This window comes from Protopterus annectens, chromosome 12.part0 (assembly GCF_019279795.1).
Source record: "Protopterus annectens isolate FY-2018-M chromosome 12.part0, PAN1.0, whole genome shotgun sequence".
In the NCBI taxonomy this organism is placed as follows: Eukaryota; Metazoa; Chordata; order Ceratodontiformes; family Protopteridae; genus Protopterus; species Protopterus annectens.
The window spans coordinates 1,181,589,004-1,181,608,607 of NC_056746.1; the positions used below are offsets into that span (position 1 = coordinate 1,181,589,004).

General features: G+C 39.3%; 1 protein-coding gene across 2 annotated transcripts in view; it reads right to left on the minus strand.

Annotated features, from left to right (window-relative positions):
* RPN2 (ribophorin II) overlaps positions 1-19,604 on the minus strand; it is a gene marked incomplete in the record, with an annotated part of 690,715 nt that overhangs the window by 288,321 nt on the left and 382,790 nt on the right. For both annotated transcript variants that reach the window (XM_044090218.1, XM_044090217.1), the window contains 1 exon segment: positions 15,048-15,134. In XM_044090218.1, the coding sequence (XP_043946153.1) occupies positions 15,048-15,134 (87 nt within the window).

A 19,604-nucleotide genomic window follows, 5' to 3' on the forward strand; every position in this document is an offset into this window, starting at 1 on the left:
AATCATGGATTGAAAAGTACCTGTGATTTTATCTTTACAAAGAGTAACATCTAAGAAGCAATGGTCTCTTTTTACAGTTTTCTTATGACCATTCAAAAGTGCGTAGAGTTATTTAACTCTCTGAAAAATTCTTCCACTGTACCACAGTCACATGTCCACAATATAAAAATACCATCCTGGAACCTAACATACAACTTAATGTTGGAAATATATTTACTGTTGAACACAGACAACTGCTTCCATTTGGTGAGCACTAGATTGGCGTACAGTGGAGCTATAGCTGCACCCATTGCTACACCTAATTTCTGCCGATAATATTCCCCATCGAAATACATGAAATTATTCTTAAGGATAATGTCAGTAAACATTTCAATAACTGTCAATGCATTGTTATCTAACCAAAACCATTTTGTGGCAGCCTTAGGTTCATAGGTTCATAGGTTTATACTAGGCTATCTGCCCTAAGGCATTTATAAGCCTAGCCCAAATTTTTGTGGCTTACGCCACCCCTTATATGAAAAAATACTGTGCCCATTAGTTTGTTGTGCCTCTGTTCAGCAGTGACACAGAGATGACTCCTGGGGTAAACCTACGGTCTCCCATCCACAGGTCAAGATTTCTCTTGAACAGAGCCAGCGAGGTGCTCTGCCTCACATGGACCGGGATTTTATTCCACAGCATAGGGAGTCTCTGAGTGATAAATCTATCCCTCCAGCACGTCCGATTTATGTCCGTGCTAAGGTTTAAGTTGCTTGCTCTAGTGGTTTTGGTGGATTTGGATTTTTTGAGGTGGAGCATGTCCATTAATTCCGGGTTGGACATGGCCTTGTATGTCAGGCACATGTCACCTCTGAGCAGACGGTATGCAACTGAATAGAGCTGGAGTTTCTTCAATCTGGCAGCATATGACAGATTTTGGAGACCCTTTATCCTTTTGCTGAGGAACTTTTGGGGTCTCTCCAATTGCTGCAGATGTCGGGTGAGATACATCCCGAATGGGGCATCATTGGTCTGATAAGTGAAGAGTACAGGGGAACAATGACCTCACTAGATCTGGATGTGAATCCCTTCATGATCAGGTGGGCAATGTAGAAGGTCTTTCTAACCACTTTAGCAACGTGAGTGTCAAAAGAAAGGCCACTGTCAACCTGGGTCCCCAGGTCCCTGATAACCTCTTCTGTGCTTAGTGGATTGCCACCTATATGGTAGCTTGGGGTTACCTTGTTTTTCCCGAAGGGTATGACTATACATTTTTTGGCGTTTAACTACAGGCCATGGCTCTGGCACCAGCTATCTGTTTCCTTCATAAACCAATTCATTCCTTGAGGATGTAGGATAACAGGGTAAAGACCTTTGATGTCCAAGGTAACCAAAATACTGTCTTCAATAAAATCTGTCTCCCTAATGTTCTGCAAAAAATGCCAATAGTCTTTTAAAAGATGGGGAAACATATCTAACAATCCCTTTAATCTACTATCATGAAAGACTGCCAAAGATTCAGTGACAGACCCTCTTGCTGCCACTATCTAGCTAAAGGGGAGATCCTGTAGGTCACTATGGATTTTGGGAATTCCAAAGATGGAAGAAACTTTTGGAAAAGGCACATTCAAAAACTAAAACAACTCTTGGCGTATCATTTTCTGAACTAACACTATCTTCTAAAAGGTACCATATGTTAGTGTATGCTATATGTATAAAATTCAAAGTTGTTCTCTCATAAGTTAAAAAAAAATCACTCAAGTCAAACATTTTATTCAAATGGTCAATACTGTTTGACAACCAGGCCTCCACCTTTCTTCATGAACCTCAAAGATTTGTTACGACACAACTTGTGTAGTTCTAGCCTCTCATGTCTAGACAAGTTGTGAAATTTTTTAAGAGAGCGGCTATTACAAAGCTCTCTAAAATCAGAACTCAACGTTATTCTCAAATGCCTGTAGCACAGCTGGAATTGGAGGGTTTAAACTACTTGCTCTTTTACATTTGTTGGTTTGCTGCGTTTTAGTATCATCAAATATAAGAAACAAGTTAAGCTTTCTAACAAATAACCTTAAATCAATCAAAAGTAATGCTATGTTAGAATGCACTGATGGAACAAAAGTAAAACTCTTTTAAACATTTTTAAATGAACTTCTTCAATTTATAAACTACTGTAATTGGAAATCGAAAAGTTCTCAATAGAAACAATGGTACAATGATTGGTTATAGACGAACGGTAATGTCAGTTAGTAATAATGAGTCCTCCTCCTGTTGTTCTTGTTTGACCAATAATGTAAAGTCATCTTTTTCGAATGATACCCCTCCTGTTTTTCTGGTCTGGTTGACTGGTCTCTCTGGTCTGAGTAATGGGGGTGCAGGCTGTCACAAAATGTTTTTGGTAAGATAACAATGAGTTGACAATTACTGAAATGTTTGACATTATCCTTAAGAATAATTTCATGTATTTCAATAGGGAATATTATCGGCAGAAATTAGGTTTAACAATGGGTGCAGCTATAGCTCAACTGTACCCCAATCTAGTGCTCACCAAATGGGAGCAGTTGTGTGTGTTTACCAGTAAATAAATTTCTAACATTAAGTCATAGGTTAGGTACCAGGATGACATTTCTATATTATGGACATGCGACTATGGTACCTTGGAAGAATTTTTCACACACTTTTTACACTTTTCCTAAGAACATTCAAAAGAGACCATTCACTTTTTACATGTTACCCTTTATAAAGATAAGGGCACAGGAACTTTTCAATCCACATTTTATAGAAAACTGACATTTTCAAATGGATACTTACAATGGTTCAGTCAACATCCACAACATCAAAAGAAATCCATAGTAAAAGGACAAATGATTAGATTGTCCAGAATTCTCAGACAATTCTACTTTTGAAAATTTTAAAAGTCAGGACAACTGTTTCTGGTAAAGGGTTAACCCCACCAGACTATTACAAGAATGCAAAGAGGTATGTTTGTTTGAGGAGCAGTTCTAATTACCAGCAGATTCCCTTAGATAATTATTTTTCTTTATAAGGTGATTAAATCTCACTAACAATATTGGGAGAACTTTTATATGTACATTCACAAATGAAGCTGAGCATATTAGAAACTTTTTATACAAAAACTGGAAAAGAAACTTTTCACAAGAGTTTTTTGTGAAGTTGGGCTTTGTGCCAACTATCATCTTTAGGAGAGCCAATAACATCAAGCAAACTTTTTCCTAGAACTAGTGACAAGAGATGTTAAAAGTACTTTTGCTAAGAACTATCTCAGAAATTGAATGTGTCCTGGAAATTTTGACTGTTATACCAAAGAGGTGATTTACCGAAGTCAATGCATCTACTATGATGCAGTTTACATAGGTAAAACAAAAAGCTAGCTGAAAAAACAAATTTACGGGCACTCTCTTAATTCATGGAAAGGTAACCCTAACAGTGCTTTTTTTTTTTTTTTTTTTTTTAAGAAAATGTTAACCTTTCAGAACAATAGGGACAGTGGAAAGAGTATCTAAACAAGCAAGAACTGATATGGCAGTTGAAGCTTGATGCTCATACCTTTCTTGGCATTAATGACTACTGCTCCATTGTCCCAATGTTAAAATATAGACAATGTATTTAAATAGGTTTATTTACATACCTGATGTATTATAAGCTTTAGAACACTTACTTTTTGTTGTGTTAGGACTGGTCAGTTAACGGAATGCACTAAAATGAGTGGAACAGGGCATTTCATTTTGTATGTTTTTTAAAGTAGTTTTAGGGAAGTTGCATGAAATTGTATTTCCTGTTTTAAGATCGGTCAATTACTGACATGGTTAAAAGTGATTGGATGGAACGGGGTACTTCATTTTGCATGTTGTTCTTCAAGGCAGTTTTGAAAAAGTCCTGTGATAGGACAAAAGTGCTTAACTGCTATTCGTTTTAATCAAAGATTAAACTGTACTTCTGGACTGTGTCTTTGAGAAGTCCACTGGAGGTAGAGGTGTATGTTTGTTGAATTTGTTACATGACTACTCCTCTTGTTTTTAATCGGTGATACTGTATTTAAGTCCAGCATTCCACAGACAATCTATCCCAAAGTAGTGGAGAAAAAGAATGGAAGGGCCACCTGTTAGGATCAGAATCACAATTTCCACAATCTTATGAAGCATAATGAGGGCAGGTATGGTTTCAAGAAGCCTGTCATAGCTATTTTCTGCAATTATTTTTTTTACTGGACCAAAATGATGGCGTTACATATGTGAAACACTAATGTAGCTATTACTGGCTATTCTTAGCCTAATACCTGGGCTTCCAACAACAGGGAATTAAGGAGCATGGCAGTAAATGCTAACCCCAAAACCATGCTCCCAAAAAAACAAGGCAGTAAATTTGGATTTTTTGACCTTTAACTGATGCAGGCAAGCTTAGGTACATTCACAAACTAAGCGGTGACAATGCTAAACAGCTCACTGATCTGTACTACAGTATGATGACAACATCAAATGGATAATGTAGACATACAAGTAGAGACCAACCGTGCTTACTGTAACAGCAAATATGGATTAACAGTTCTCTCTAGCATCACCAAGCGTAAAGCAGGCAGTATATCTAAAACTTTAGAAGGCTACCTACCCTTCCTTTACTCAAAATGTTGTGCAACTATAGACACTTCTCTCAATCTTTATACACTTGTACTAATGTGGATTAAGAAAAAGGAATGCAAGGATACAATGTAACCAAGCCTATACCTATGTAAGTAGAAGAATGCCCTGGCACTTCAAAGATCAGACAGTGGTACTAAGGGAATGTATGGTAATGAAGAAATGCCAATCCAGATCTATCATTATGACAGATATGCAATTTCCATATCAGAGATTAGGAGTTCATATTCACTGTCTTCAAGACACAGCCTTAAGCTAAGCCACTTAAGAGAAGCTTCTCTAGGAATCATGTTACCAGCAACTGCAAATATGAAGGAGGGCTTCACTCAGGGATCAGATCCACAATGAACACGATGCAGGAGTATGAAGGACCATCTTTATAAAAGACAGCAAAATAGTATTCCAGGATGTGTTGATGGGAACTACCACTTGCACCACCACCTTATCAATGCTAATTAGCCCTAACCCTGCAAATTACCTTTGAAAAACCCTTTCCATAACACTTAACACTAATTAAGACAGCTCACACTACACTATGCTAACCTACACCTAACCCCTCACGTAACATTACTCTAACCTAAACTCAACTGCACTCACGTTACCCACACAGATTCGATATTAAATTTATCTGAAATCTTACAACTGTGATTTATGGAACATTCAACCACATTTCAGACCCATTCATGCCACTGACCAATAGACGATTCATTGTAGTGAATCGCACTCACACAACACAAACATATGTATAAATGAAAAATACATATATGTATGCCATGTACATATGTGTGTGCGTGTGTATACATGTGTACATGTGCACGCACACACATACACACACTATATAGATTTATTAACCCAAGGCACAAAATGCCAAGGAACAGAAAGATAACTGCTGTTTTTCATAGGAAATCACTGCAAGTGTCATTTCTTAGTGCATAATAAAAGTGATTTGCTGTGGAAGACTTCCTCTTATTCATATTTGTGCGACTGTGAAGTGGCTTGCCACTACTGCACAAACACCTGCAGTTTGAAGTTTTGCCCTTTCAGTGTTCAGGACATTTATAGGTTCACAGGTAAGTACTAGGCTAGCTGGCCTTACAGGTCATTTTAAGTCTAGCCAGTTTCCCTTTCTGTGCTCAAAATAACCTATCCCATTTAGTTATAGATTGGTCTTACCCATCTAATGGTTGACAATTATGTAATACCCCTAAAAAGAATAACTGGGATTACATCAAAGATAATTTGAGGGGATCCAAGCTGGGATAAAGCGTTTAGGAGCTGCCTCTCTACTTTAGTAGCACATAGGACAGTCCCGGGGTAAATTTTCTGTTTTCCATCCATAAATGGAAGTTGTGCTTGAAAATGGACAGGGATGACTTTTGTTTTATGTGGATGGGGAGTCTGTCCCAGAGCAGCAGTAGACTGTATTCATTTGTGCTCACAATTTTGATTCCTTCACTTCTTGACGTTTAAGGTTTCATAGTACAATTCATGGAGATATATATATATATATATATATATATATATACATATACATATACACACACACACACACACACACACACACACACACACACACACACACACACACACACACATTACAAATGCTATATAATTTTTTAACTACAAAGTCTCATTTTCAACTATCCTAACTACATAAGCGCACACACATATACCTATATATATATATATATATATATATATATATATATATATATATATATATATATATATATATATATAAATGTATACATACACGCACACACGTTTTTTATACATCATACATGTTATATATTTATATATATATATATTTATATATATATATATATATATATATATATATATATATATATACATATACACACACACAAACTTACACACAAATATATTTACACATAGATACACATATACGCACAATACACAGTCACGTATATACTGCATACACTTACATAAATAAAATATGCAAAAGACTAAAGGTCACCCCTCAAACTCTAACACACCTCAATCATTTCACTTTCAACCTGTTCCCACATCCCTTATCTGTTCCCTTATTCAAAAACTTAAACCTACCACCTTCTCAGCAGATCTATTGCCTGCAGAATACCTACAAAAAGCTGCAAAAGCCATAGCCTACCCCATATCCATCCTGATTAATAGAACCATTACTGAAGGTAACGTTCCATCAATCTGGAAAATTTCATATATCATCCCCCTGCATAAAGGCGGTAACTCCAACAAATGATCAAACTATAGACCTATAGCCATATTATCTCCACTGGCAAAAATCATGGAGAAATGCATTCAAACAGCTGTTAAACTTCTCATTAGAAAACAACTTATTAGCTAACAGCCAACATGGTTTTAGACCATTTCATAGCACCACCTCTGCTCTCTTATCCTTCTCTGATCACATTAATAAATATCGGAGTAATGAGCTTCTATCCTCCGCCCTCTTTACTGATTTGTCAAAAGCATTCGTCATGGTAAACCAACAACTACTCATTAACATACTCAAAAACCTGTCACTAGATACAGTGGCTTTACAATGGTTCCAATCCTACCTAAACAGCAGGCAACAGGCTGTATTATGGGAGAATAACGTATCTTCTAAACTCCCGATTACCCTCGGTGTCCCTCAAGGCTCCATATTAAGACCACTCTTATTTTCTATATTTATAAATGACCTACATGCTGCAATACCTCAAGCTACCTGTATCTAATATGCAGATGATTCAACATTAATATGCTCAGCCACTTCTCCATCAGATCTTCAGTCACTAACCCAAAATGTGTTTAATTCACTTGAAAAATGGCTTCTACACCGATGTCTTATCTTGAAACCCAAAAAGACAAAGCTTCTACTATTTACTCCCACCCGTAGATCCTCCCCACTTAATTTTACTGTTACATCAAGTAATGGTACTATTATCTCTCCGGATCCCACTACAAAACTACTTGGGGGTACTAATAGATAACAACCTTACCTTTGATTCCCATATAAACAGTACTATAAAAACAGTCAACAAAAACTAGGATCCCTCTATAGGATCAAACCATTTCTAACCCCACTAGCCAGGTCCACTATAGCCCGTACCCACTTAATCTCTACCCTACTATATGCCTCCCCTATATATACTAAACTATGTAAAAGCAACTTGAGCAAGCTGGCCATCTCCTACAATAACATTGCCAGATTTGCAATTGGGTCTTCCTACAGAACCCATCATTGTCACAATCTTAAACAGCTAGGTTGGTTAGAGCTGCAAAACTTTTAACATTTAACCAACTAACAGTTGCCCACAAGATCCTGTATCAACCTACTAACACACCAATACTGACAAATCTTATTACTCCCTATAGCAACGTAAAGACCTTACGCTCATCTAATAAGCAACTTGTGCAAACATGTAAAACTAACAATTTAGCTGGTGACTCTCTGTTCTCCAACACTATTGGCAAAACCTGGAACGCTCTTCCCAGTGATCTAACCTCCCTGACTTCAAGCACCCTATTTAAAAGCAAACTGAAAACATACCTTAAAACAAAATGGTTATGCCCCTGTGCTAACCCTAACTACCTCACCTACTAATGGGTATTACTCATCTTTTCTGCATTTGCTAGATACTTTTCTGTTACCTAAAAAGAGTATGCATCTGTACAGCTGAAAAATGTTTACTTGTGATTTCATTGCTATGACTAACTATACCTGATATGTGCTAAATTTGTGAGTAAAATTACAAAGTGAAGTAAAAAAACTGTAATGTTCCTCAATTTTACTTGTAAATTCTCTCTTACTGTAAATAATATTGTAAATGTGGAGCTTTTCTCCCCGGGCCTCTACTGAAAATGGACATGTATCCAGTTGGACTAGCCCAGTCAACAAATGTAAAATAAATAAATAAAAATAAAATAAAGTTGATGTAGATGTATCACTTAAATAATAACCCAAACTCAACAGTTTTGTACAGAAAGGATAGGTAGAGTTGTAAGTGGATAACCAGCCGTAGTATTTCCTCAAAGATGCCAGCAGAAAAATTGAGGAGAATCCAGTTAAAATTACAGAGAGGTCAAATATGATTATTTTACTCAACAGGCTCAAAGTCAACAGACTGAGTAAATGCACCTCTGCTGAATCAAGAGCTTGACCCAAACGTTTGACATGATCAACCACAGACAAAGCTAGCAGATGTCTGTGTTGAGAACCTTATCTGGTTGAGGCTGCAAGCAGTGTCAACCCTGAGATCAAATCAGATGAGATGAGTCAAGGTCAGAAGAACTGTTATAAGTCAACTGCTCCTGACCTGACATCAAGTTAGGAGTTGAGAAGGGTTGACCTCTGTGATTCTGAAATTCAGTGTTTGACCTGGAGTAAAGGTCTAAGTGAACATGTAGGTAGACCTCAGACCTCAGAAGACAAAAATGGAAGTGAGTAGCTGAAGGAAAGCTCACGAGGTGGAAAAAATGTATGGTCACAACTGATAATGAAACCTGAAAATGGCTGGCGTCAAAATCATAGGAATTTGTTCAGGTTCATACATTCATAGGCTCATAGATTACTATGCTAACTGCCCTTGTGGGGCATTTTATGCCTAGCCAATTAACACATGTGACAATCAAACCCTGCACCTTGTGCCTTTAAGGCAAATATCTTAACCATTATGCCAACCTCCCACTCAGGTTTGATAAAACACATATGTGCCTACAACAAGGTAGCACAGAGAAAAGTAAACAAATATTTTAATTTAGACTTAAAATTTGTACAGGTGATCAGTAATGGTATGTCACTTATCATGCAAAATGCACAATACCCAATTGTTTAACTACAAAGTCTCATTTTCAACTATCCTAACTACACAGGATACAATAAAACAGAAATAAGAGCCAAAAGAAGAACAGTTTTCTAAGAAGAATAACACAAGGAAGCTGAAGTACAAGGCTCAAAAGGAGCCCAAGTCAATTTTTCTAAAACAAAATTAAGGTCCCAGGTAGGAGGGACAGGCTTCTTTGGTGCCTAATGTGAAGAATGCCTTTAAGAAACTGTTTGTCCTTGAATTTAGAGGCTAAAGGGAGAGTCAAAGACACTCAAGCAGAAATAGCAGATAGGTGGGCCTTAATAAAAGAATATGCCAACCCAGCATTGAGCAAAACACACACATAAGACAGAACCAAAGGAACTTCCACAGTAAGTCGATCCAGGTTACGAGAAAGACACCAAACAGAAAACTTCTTCCATTTGGATAAGTAAATTTCATTGGGTGAGTAGGTCCACTCTGTGAAGTAGCTCCTAATGACTGCTCTTGACAAGATGCAGAAGAGGGAACCAATGCTCTCTGGGTGAAAAGGTAGTCACCATCAAGATTTTGGAAGCATCCTGTTTTATCTTAAACAAGGCTTTCAGAATGACAGGAAGGGGAGGAAAGGCATAAAGAAACATTCCCTTCCAAGAAAGAGAGAGGGCATTCACCTTTCAGGCTAGAGGGCATGGGACTCTGGCACAAAATATAATAAAGTTGTCTGTTCATAGGGGAGGCAAGTAGATATACTTGAGGAGTACCCCAATGGTGGACAATGTCCAGAAACACATCCATGTGAAGCATCCAACAGTGGAATAGTGTTATGGACCTGCTCAGAGAATCTGCCAATATGTTCTGATCTGAGGGAATGTAATCTAACTGAAGGGTCACCTGATACTGGACAGCCAGCTCCCAAACCTGAAGGGTTAAACTGCATAGCTCCCAAACCTGAAGGGTTAAACTGCAAAGGAAAAAAAAAAGACTTTTGTCTCCCCTTGCTCTTTGACATACCACATCACTATGGTGTTGTAAGAATCTTGTTGGGCCCTGGAAGAAAGAGAATGAAAAGCCTGAAGAGTCAGCAGAAGAGCTCTCATGTCTGACATTGATGTGGTCTTTCTTTTGTCAAAGCAACCAAAGGCCCTGTAACTTCAGAGGGCCGAAGGAAGCCCCCCCCTCCCCATCCAATATAAGAGGAGTCTGTGAAAAGTTCCTAAGAGGGGACTGGAGGTTGAAAAGGAAGTCCTTGGTTGAGGGACAACTGGTGAATCCACTACTGATGTTTTAGCTTGAGGCATAGAAGTAGAGGGATCAGAAAATCTAAATGATATAAATGTTGAAGCCAAACTGACTTTACAAACCACTGAAGCTTTCTCATGGGAAGCTTGGCTAGAGGGAGCATACGAATGTGGAGGCCATGTAATCCAGAGCCCCCATAAATTTTCTGGCTGTGACAGACACCAGGGGAAGAAGGGATTGAAAGAAAGCAATGACAGTTAAGGCCTTGATAGAAGGTAGGGATACCAGCATTGGAAGAGTCTGGAATTTGCAACCCAGAAAAACATAACCCTGGGGAGGAGTCAAGAATGACTTCTGGAAATTTACAGTAAACCCCAGGCTTTTTAAGATGGAAATAGCAAGTGTAGATGCTGATGCAAGATCTCAAAAGGAGGCTTGAATAACCATGTCATCAAGGTAGGAAAGACTTGTATCCCCTTAGATGGCAAAAAGCAATCACAGGAGCAAGGCATTTGGAGAAGGCCCTTTGAGCAGTAGAGGTGTCAAAGGGCAAAGCAGAGAACTGAAAATGCCAGGAAGCAACAAAAAACCATTAAAAATGTTCTGAAAAGTGGATGAATAGGAATGTATAGATAAACATCTTTGAGATCCACATGAACCAGAAAAGCCTGAGGAAGTAGTAGAGAAAACAAGGTTTGAAGGGACAGCATCCCAAAGGAAGGGACGTTCAAAAAGGTGATCAGCTGAAAAAGATCCAGAATGGGTCTCTAGATGCCTTCTTTCCTGGGGACCAGAAACTTTCTGGAGTAAACCCCCCCCTTCCCCCTCTGAGTTGGAACTTGAATTGTTTCTTGAGCCAACAGGCCTTGAAACTCCTCTGGAAAAAATGGCAGTTATTTCTGAGAAGGCTGAGGAATGTCCAAAAAGGGGGGGGGATTCTAAACCATGTAATAACACTAGCGAACTACAAAGAGAGCTCGGGAGTCTTGGGTGACCTTTACCCAAATAGGAAAGGACAGGGAAAAGCGCAGAGAAAGAGTAATTTGACCTAGAAGACCAGGATAGTCAGACATTATCTGGTCTGTCAGGAAAAGGAGGCTTTTGAGTAAAAGGAGTTTGGGTAGCCTTAGCAGGGGAAGCTCTTCTACCACACTTTTACCTTTGGTGGACAGAGAGACTATCTGTGAACAAAGACAGGTTCATTAGGATAATTCCTCTGTAACTTGGGCACAGGGGAAACAAACATATGCTTCAACTCCTGTAAGGCCTTGCCCTTTTCTTGAAGGGACTAAAACACCTCTGCAGCAGCACCAAACAAATTCTTATTTTCCAGAGGAGCATCCATCAGTTTAGCCTTGACATCATCAGACAAAGGCTGAAATCAGAGCCAGGAATACCTCCTCAAAACAGATCCAAAAGCAGCAGTCCTAGATGAAGCATCAGCTTCATTTACTGGCATGGCGAGCTACTTGGGAGGACGTCCCAAGCACAACAAGAGCAGAGGCCTTTCCTTCAGAATCAGGGAGATCAGAAATAACCTGACAGGCTTGACAGAAGAGTCAAAACCTATCTAGTCATATGTGTCTGACAATTAACAGCTCTACAGGCTAGGGTAGCAGAAGTATACACTTTCTTATGCAGCCTCTCCATGGTTCTGCTGTCCTTATCAGATGGCAGCAATTTAGTGGAAAGCAACAAATTGGAAGGCTTATCAGAAGCCACTGACATCACAGACAGGTCAGCAGAGGGACACTTACAATGATACTTATAGTCCTCAGGCACTTTATAAAACCTATCAGTTTTTTTGTTGGGAGTCAGAGCATGAGAAGCAATGGAAAAGGCACCCAAGCAGGTATGCAAGAACAGGAGGAACAGCAGAGGGTCTCGGAGACTCCATTTCTAGAAACGCATAATACATCTTTTGAGCATCAGACACCTGAGTACAGTCCCATTTGAAAAATTCCATAATTCTAGAAACACTATCACCAAACGAAATCTCCTCAAAAGGAGAGTCAGGACTAATAGACTCTTGTTCCTCAGAACTGCAGTCAAGGGGCAAATAAATCTGGGAGGAATAAGTCAGGGACTCTTCGGCAGAATCTGCAGTAGTTAGAAGAATCCTGCTCCCTGGGTCTCTTAAGAGAGGCAGAAGACCAGGGGAGAGCAGGATCAGAAACACCTTGTGGAGGCTGGATAGCCATAACGGCATTAAACGGGCCTTGAGTGAAGTTTTGTCATTCACTCCGAGGATCTTTTCGAGTAGGCAAAATATGTTTCGTTTTTTGCTTCTTTTTGAGTGGGGCGTCAGCCTTGAAGAATTTTGAAGGCTCAGACCCCTGACAGCACTCAATGGTAGTCGGAACCTCTTCCCTTACTAAAATTTGAGGAATACCCCCTAGGCCCTTCAGTAATAATCAGCCGCGTTTCCCCATACATCAGAGATGTCTGCAAAACCTCCATGGATGTGTGTGGCATTGGGTCCATGCTGGCCTCAGAAGCGGTCATAGTAGAGGAATCTGAAAAAGAAACCAGACTATCCTCTGGGCTTTCACCAGCCTCAAGACAGAGATGTCCCGTGGAGGAGGTACAGCCGAAGAATCAGACCAAACTTTCTTGGCCTTTTTCTTCGCAGACTGCTGACCCTCGGGCCAGGAAGATACTTCCATGATATCCTTAGCCAACAATTTAAGTCATCGATTCTCTAAGTAAATAGCGAGGGAAGAAAGCAGACTCCGCAACATCTTAGGAACAAGGACTGACAAATCTCACAAGACGTATGGTAGTGGGACGCGCCTAAACAGAACAAGCTCTGCTTGTGACTATCTTTATGGGGAATCTGTCTACCACATTAGCATTTCCCCATTCTGGATAACATGAAACCATTCAACCAGATAACAAGGCAAACACAAGATAATAAAATCAAAAAACTCCAACAGGACACTTACTTGAAAGCAGTAGAAACCAGCAGATGAAAGTGTGTTCAGACTGGCTGCAAAGAAGTTCAGAGGATGGTACGTCCGGGTGTCACATTTATGCCCTACACAGGCAGCATACGTATGACATATGGCATACCCTTTACAACCAAAAGGCTTTGGTATACTTGGCATATGTCAGGCTGCTGCTGGCAGGGGATCCTTATTGTAAAGAATACTGTAACAGTAATATGAAAGGATATCTCCCAATCTTAGACTTACACTTTCAGACTTCAATTCAGTTGCTTAACCACTGAAAAGACTTAGCTTGCATTACTGCTTTCTGACCACCACCATGCTTCCAAGCACTCAATGTTCTGAGCAAAAAATGCCTTTGTCTATACTTCAAAACTAAAGAACCCACACATCAAAACGTCTGGAATTTCTTGAAGTCTTAGAAGACAGCACATAAAGTTAATGCTACATGTAGGAAAAAGAAAAGTTGTCCAAAAAGGCTTGAGTATCATGTAAAGGTGGGGAATGGGGTGGGGGCAGGGCTACAGCAGAGTATTACGGGAACATAAATGGTGCATAGGGTTACATTACATTTTAGCAGTAGAATTCCTGCAAATACACTCAGAAAAGAAATGGGAAAATAGGTGAGGAGGAGTGCACCTCCTGACCTTACACTGATCACATCACATGTCATGAAGGATTTATAGTTAGCCATAGGGATTTGTCTTAAAAAAAAAAAAAAAAAAAAAAAAAAAGTCAGGTAATGCCACAGCCATGAACTGTGACAAGCGAGTGGGGCTCACTTGGAAGAAATATAGGGGGACTCAAAAAAGAATGTTCTTTGTACAACTGCCTTACCAGACTAGCAAGAAGCCATGAGATATTTTTCTCTGGTACAGAAATATTCACCTTGGTAAGACGCCACCATAGTGTGTGTGTGTGTGTGTGTGTGTGTGTGTGTGTGTGTGTGTGTGTGTGTGTGTGTGTGTGTGTTGGGGGGACCACTGATTCAATGGTATGGCCATCCCATGTGGAGAACAAGCTAGACATCAAATCTGCTTCCTTCAAATCCTACCTTCCTATGCAAACCTTACAAACCTGTAAGTTGCTCTGAAGACTGATGAGGAAAAATGCTCAGCAGCAGCCACTTCCAAAACAAGTTATACTGCACTTCAGGTACTGCATTACACGTAGGCAAGAAAAACAAAGATTCAAGAAAAGGCAATGGAAGGCAGACACAAGGAAGCCTACATATCAACGTACAACTTTGTATGACTAATACAACACACAAACTAGAAAAAAATATATGCACTGCCTGGTTTTAACCACTTTATGGCATTTACTTGTAAGAATTCTCTAGCAGAGTGTTAGTTATACCAGTGAACTTTCTATAACGAGGCAGCAAAGAATGTGAACACTAACACACTGCTTAGCGCTTCAGCACAAACATGACTTACATTGATCTCTAGCTTTGGGACAAATAAATTCTTGGACTGCACTGGAGCTGGTGCATCTTCTTCTGGGAACTTCATCACAACGTCAGCCTGAAACAAAATTTAAACACATCAATTAACAAAAATGACAAGGAAGCTCTTAATGGGTATGAAACAATATATACAAACTTTGAATGCAAATAGAAAATGGAAAAAATGCTTTAAGAACGATATAAGCAATTTAGAGATCTCAGTTCTGTGAAGCAAGCAAATGAAGAATAAGATTACAGTTCCAAAACTGTACAAAACAAATGCTAGTCTAGTGAAAATGCATTCTGATGTATATTTGTCCACAGGCTCTTACCTAATTCACTTAATATTTTATATATGCATACACACACACACACACACATATATATATATATATATATATATATATATATATATATATATATATATATATCTACACACACACACACACACACACACACACACACACACACACACACACACACACACATTTATACACATACATACATATGCTTAGGTTTACTTACATGTTTTGTTTACTGGGGTAGTGCATTGACTAATATTGACCACTCTCAAGCTCAGCCCAAGTGAAATATAAAACATTTCGCAAACAAAAAAGGTAGAAATAGAATTGTTCAGATTAGTTGCACAGAAAAAGTGCACATGTACACTGCAGTAAACAAGTGCAATGTACAATATTACAAGCAGAGTGCAATATATGATATGTATGTTAGTTTGTAAAGTGGATCAACCTTCAATAATTTTGTGATATGAGGAAAGTGAAAAAGGAGATGGGGATAGTCTGTTAGGTGACATATGCCGTGCTGAAGCAGGATATTTGGCTTAGATGAAGATTTGCTTTTTTTTTGTTTTTTTGAGTGTCATTTATGAATCTGGAATAAGTGGTGATTTCCTTTAGGTCAATGGGGAGAGGCTGCCAAAGAGAAGAATGCATGCACAGTGCTGTGGAATGTGGTTCTATGGGTAATTAACAGCTCAAAATTACACACACAGGACTACAGCCACAGTAGTAGAAATAACCAGTTTATTTTGCGCTTTATTTTAAATGTAAATAGGCCATCATGTAAGAGTGGTACAGCATATGAACGAGGGTAGTGTGACAGCGGTGAAGTCTGCGGTGGGAGTGATGGATGCGTTTAAGGTGGAGGTGGGATTACATCAAGGATCAGCTCTGAGCCCTTTCTTATTTGCAATGGTGATGGACAGGTTGACAGACGAGAACAAACAGGAGTCCCTGTGGACTATGATGTTTGCAGATGACATTGTGATCTGTAGTGAGAGTAGAGAACAGGTGGAAGAGACCCTGGAGAGGTGAAGATATGCTCTAGAGAGAAGAGGAATGAAGGTCAGCAGAACTAAGACAGAATATATGTGTGTGAATGAGAGGGAGGATAGAGGAATGGTGAGGATGCAGGGAGTAGTGGTGGCGAAGGTGGATGAGTTTAAATACTTGGGATCAACAGCTCAGAGTAATGGTGAGTGTGGAAGAGGTGAAGAAGAGAGTACAGGCAGGATGGAGTGGGTGGAGAAGAGTGTCAGGAGTGATTTGTGACAGACGAGTACCAGTAAGAGTGAAAGGGAAGGTCTACAAGAGGGCAGTGAGACCAGCTATGTTATATGGGTTGGAGACAGTGGCACTGACAAAAAGGCAGGAGTCAGAGCTGGATGTGGCAGAGTAAGATGCTAAGATTTGCATTGGGTGTGACTGGGGAAGACAGGATTAGGAATAAGTATATTAGGGGGTCAGCCCAGGTTGGAAGGTTTGGAGACAAAGCCAGAGAGGCAAGATTACGTTGGTTTGGACATGTGCTGAGGAGGGATGCAGAGTATATTGGGAAGAAGATGCTAAGGATGGAGCTGCCAGGTAACAGGAAAAGAGGAAGGCCTAAGATAAGTTTATGGATGTGGTGAGAGAGGACATGCAGGTGGTTGGTGTGACAGAGCAAGATGCAGTGGACAGGAAGAAATGGAAAAGGATGATCTGCTGTGGCTGCTCCCTAACGGGAGCAGCCGGAAGAAGAAGAAGAAGTTGTTAATAGGCCATCAGAAAACAGACCAATTCAGAAGAATGTAACTCTTATTGGAATTTTAAGCCACTGGATATCATCCTGGAAACCCTCACCCATCTGCCCCTTCACCAACCCTTTCTTCTGGAAAAAATATGGTGGCTGTGCAATCTAAATATGAATTAGAAAAAGTTGGTTACTTGTAAATGACTGACTTTTTAAATGTACTGTTTAAATAATTCTCCTTCAAAAATAAACTTATCTAAATCCAATTCCATAAAACCAGACAATTTAACTATAGTAACTATGATGTCAGGTTACTGTCTGATTTTATGGAACAGATTTTAGACTATTACTAAACAAAAAACTGGGCGTCGCAAGGTGCGATGTATGCTCTTCTGTATGGCAACATGGTCATGTTTATGTGGGTAACAACTTGCGCATGGGTCTGAATTTTTTGTAAATGTATATGTGCCTCCTTGATATTTTTAATCCTTTGGAAAGGGAATATAGACAATTTGGCTTACTTCTTGGAACACCTTAACTCCAGTGTGGAGTTTTTAAAATTTACACACCACTGTACCTTTGGCTACGTGAACTACCTGAATGTCACAACATAAGGACATTTCTGAAAAATGTTTTGAATCAGTCACTTACTGCAAATGCAGTTTTTCTAATTCATATTTAAAGCATTCAACTCTGTAGATGAAATACTGGAAAGCAATAATAGGTACAAGTCTCACATTTTGTCGAAAAACCCGGCCTGACAAGCACTTTATTTTTAAAAGGGCAAGAATATCAAAAACAGGGTGGAGAATAAACCAGGGAGGCAATATTCACTAGTTATGAGGCCCAAGTGTTGTCATGTGATCACTGCAGTTTTACTTACGAGGTGACTGGAATACATATTCAGGGGTATCACATCCATTACTGTAAAGGCAAATTTAACTGCAGTACAAACAATGTGGCACACATGGCTATATCTGACACACACCAGGTACACTATATTAGGAAAATTGAACAATGGATTTACTAACACAAATAGTATTGGAACTTACAATGCCTCCGGCTCATAACAGAACTACAAAAAAAAAACAAGTGTAGGTAAGAGACAAGACCCAGGTAGCATGGAAAACCTCCAAACATCCTGAACCCCCAGAACCAAAACCTTAGATGACAAAGTAGAGTAGGTATTAAAGAACCAAATCCAATTACTTGAAAAACACAACAACAATGCCTTCCTGCTAACCATAAAACTTGCCAGGCAAGGCAACCCCCCTGCATTACTCCCAAGGGAGATGCTCATAACTCACTTCTGCCTGAACACTGCAGAAGACTTAAAACCGTCTACAGAAGTCCAGTAACCTACCCAACCGACCTCACCCCACAGTTACACTGGAAGACCTTCCAAATTCTCAACTACCATACTTTACTTTTGAATCTGGTGATAATTCACCTAATACATAATCTATGATCTTCTCAGGAAACTTCCTAATAGGTCATTTTCACTTTTACTCATCTCTATGTCAAATTTCAAGAAAGAAATCTGCATCTATCTGCCAGATATTTACTCTCTCCCCCTCTCATTACAGGTACTGCACTGATGAAACAAAACAGCTTAGCAATTAATCCACTACCAAAATGCAGTAAGCCAACCCAACTAAACACTTTTGTTATATTTTTGGCTGTAGTGAAAATTATGCAGCATATCCTCTACAAGCAGTTCATTCAACTAATACAGGACAGAGTGTTGCCTAGATGACAAGGGCTTCAAGTGTACCTTTTGCACTGCTATAGTTCTACTTCAAGTCATAGATACCACATTTTTAAACTGTGACAAAGCTTTTCTAAATGGTGCTGCCTTCACATATCTCAAAAAAAGTCTTCTACTCAGTAGACCACAGTCTCATAATAAAACAACTTGCATCTCTCAGCTTTAGCTCTGTTTAGCCTGGGTTACAAAATATCCTCACAACAGAACTTTCCATGCCAATATGAACAACTGCGTGTCCTCTATACCGCACTTCACTTTGCTCTAACACTGGATTGGATTTTTTTTTCTTTGTAAACACTAAACTCACTGTCTACACAATGCCAACATAATTCCGTATGCAGACAACCTCCTCCTCCTACTACTCAGAAGTGCCAGTGATAAGCCTACTGTACAATATTAATTATAAGAAGACTTTAATAGAATTAACCACCGGTTCTCCCAATATCGCCTAATGAACTCATTTAAAACTGAAAAACAGATGTTGGCATCTCCCAGAGTCAATAACTGCCCTCCCCTATCATCAGCTCCCAAAATAATCCAGTAAAACACAAATACCCTGACATATGGCTAGCCCCTCCCAAAAATTCACTGCTTATACTAAATTATACTTTTCAAAGTAGTCCAACAGCTAAAATTCTTGCAGATGGAAGATTCACTCACCCTCTTCTCACACCTGATGCACATTACTGTATCAACAAAAGTAAGATTCTTTCTCAAGCTGGACTGTCCCCCTTCCTGTTCCTTAAATAA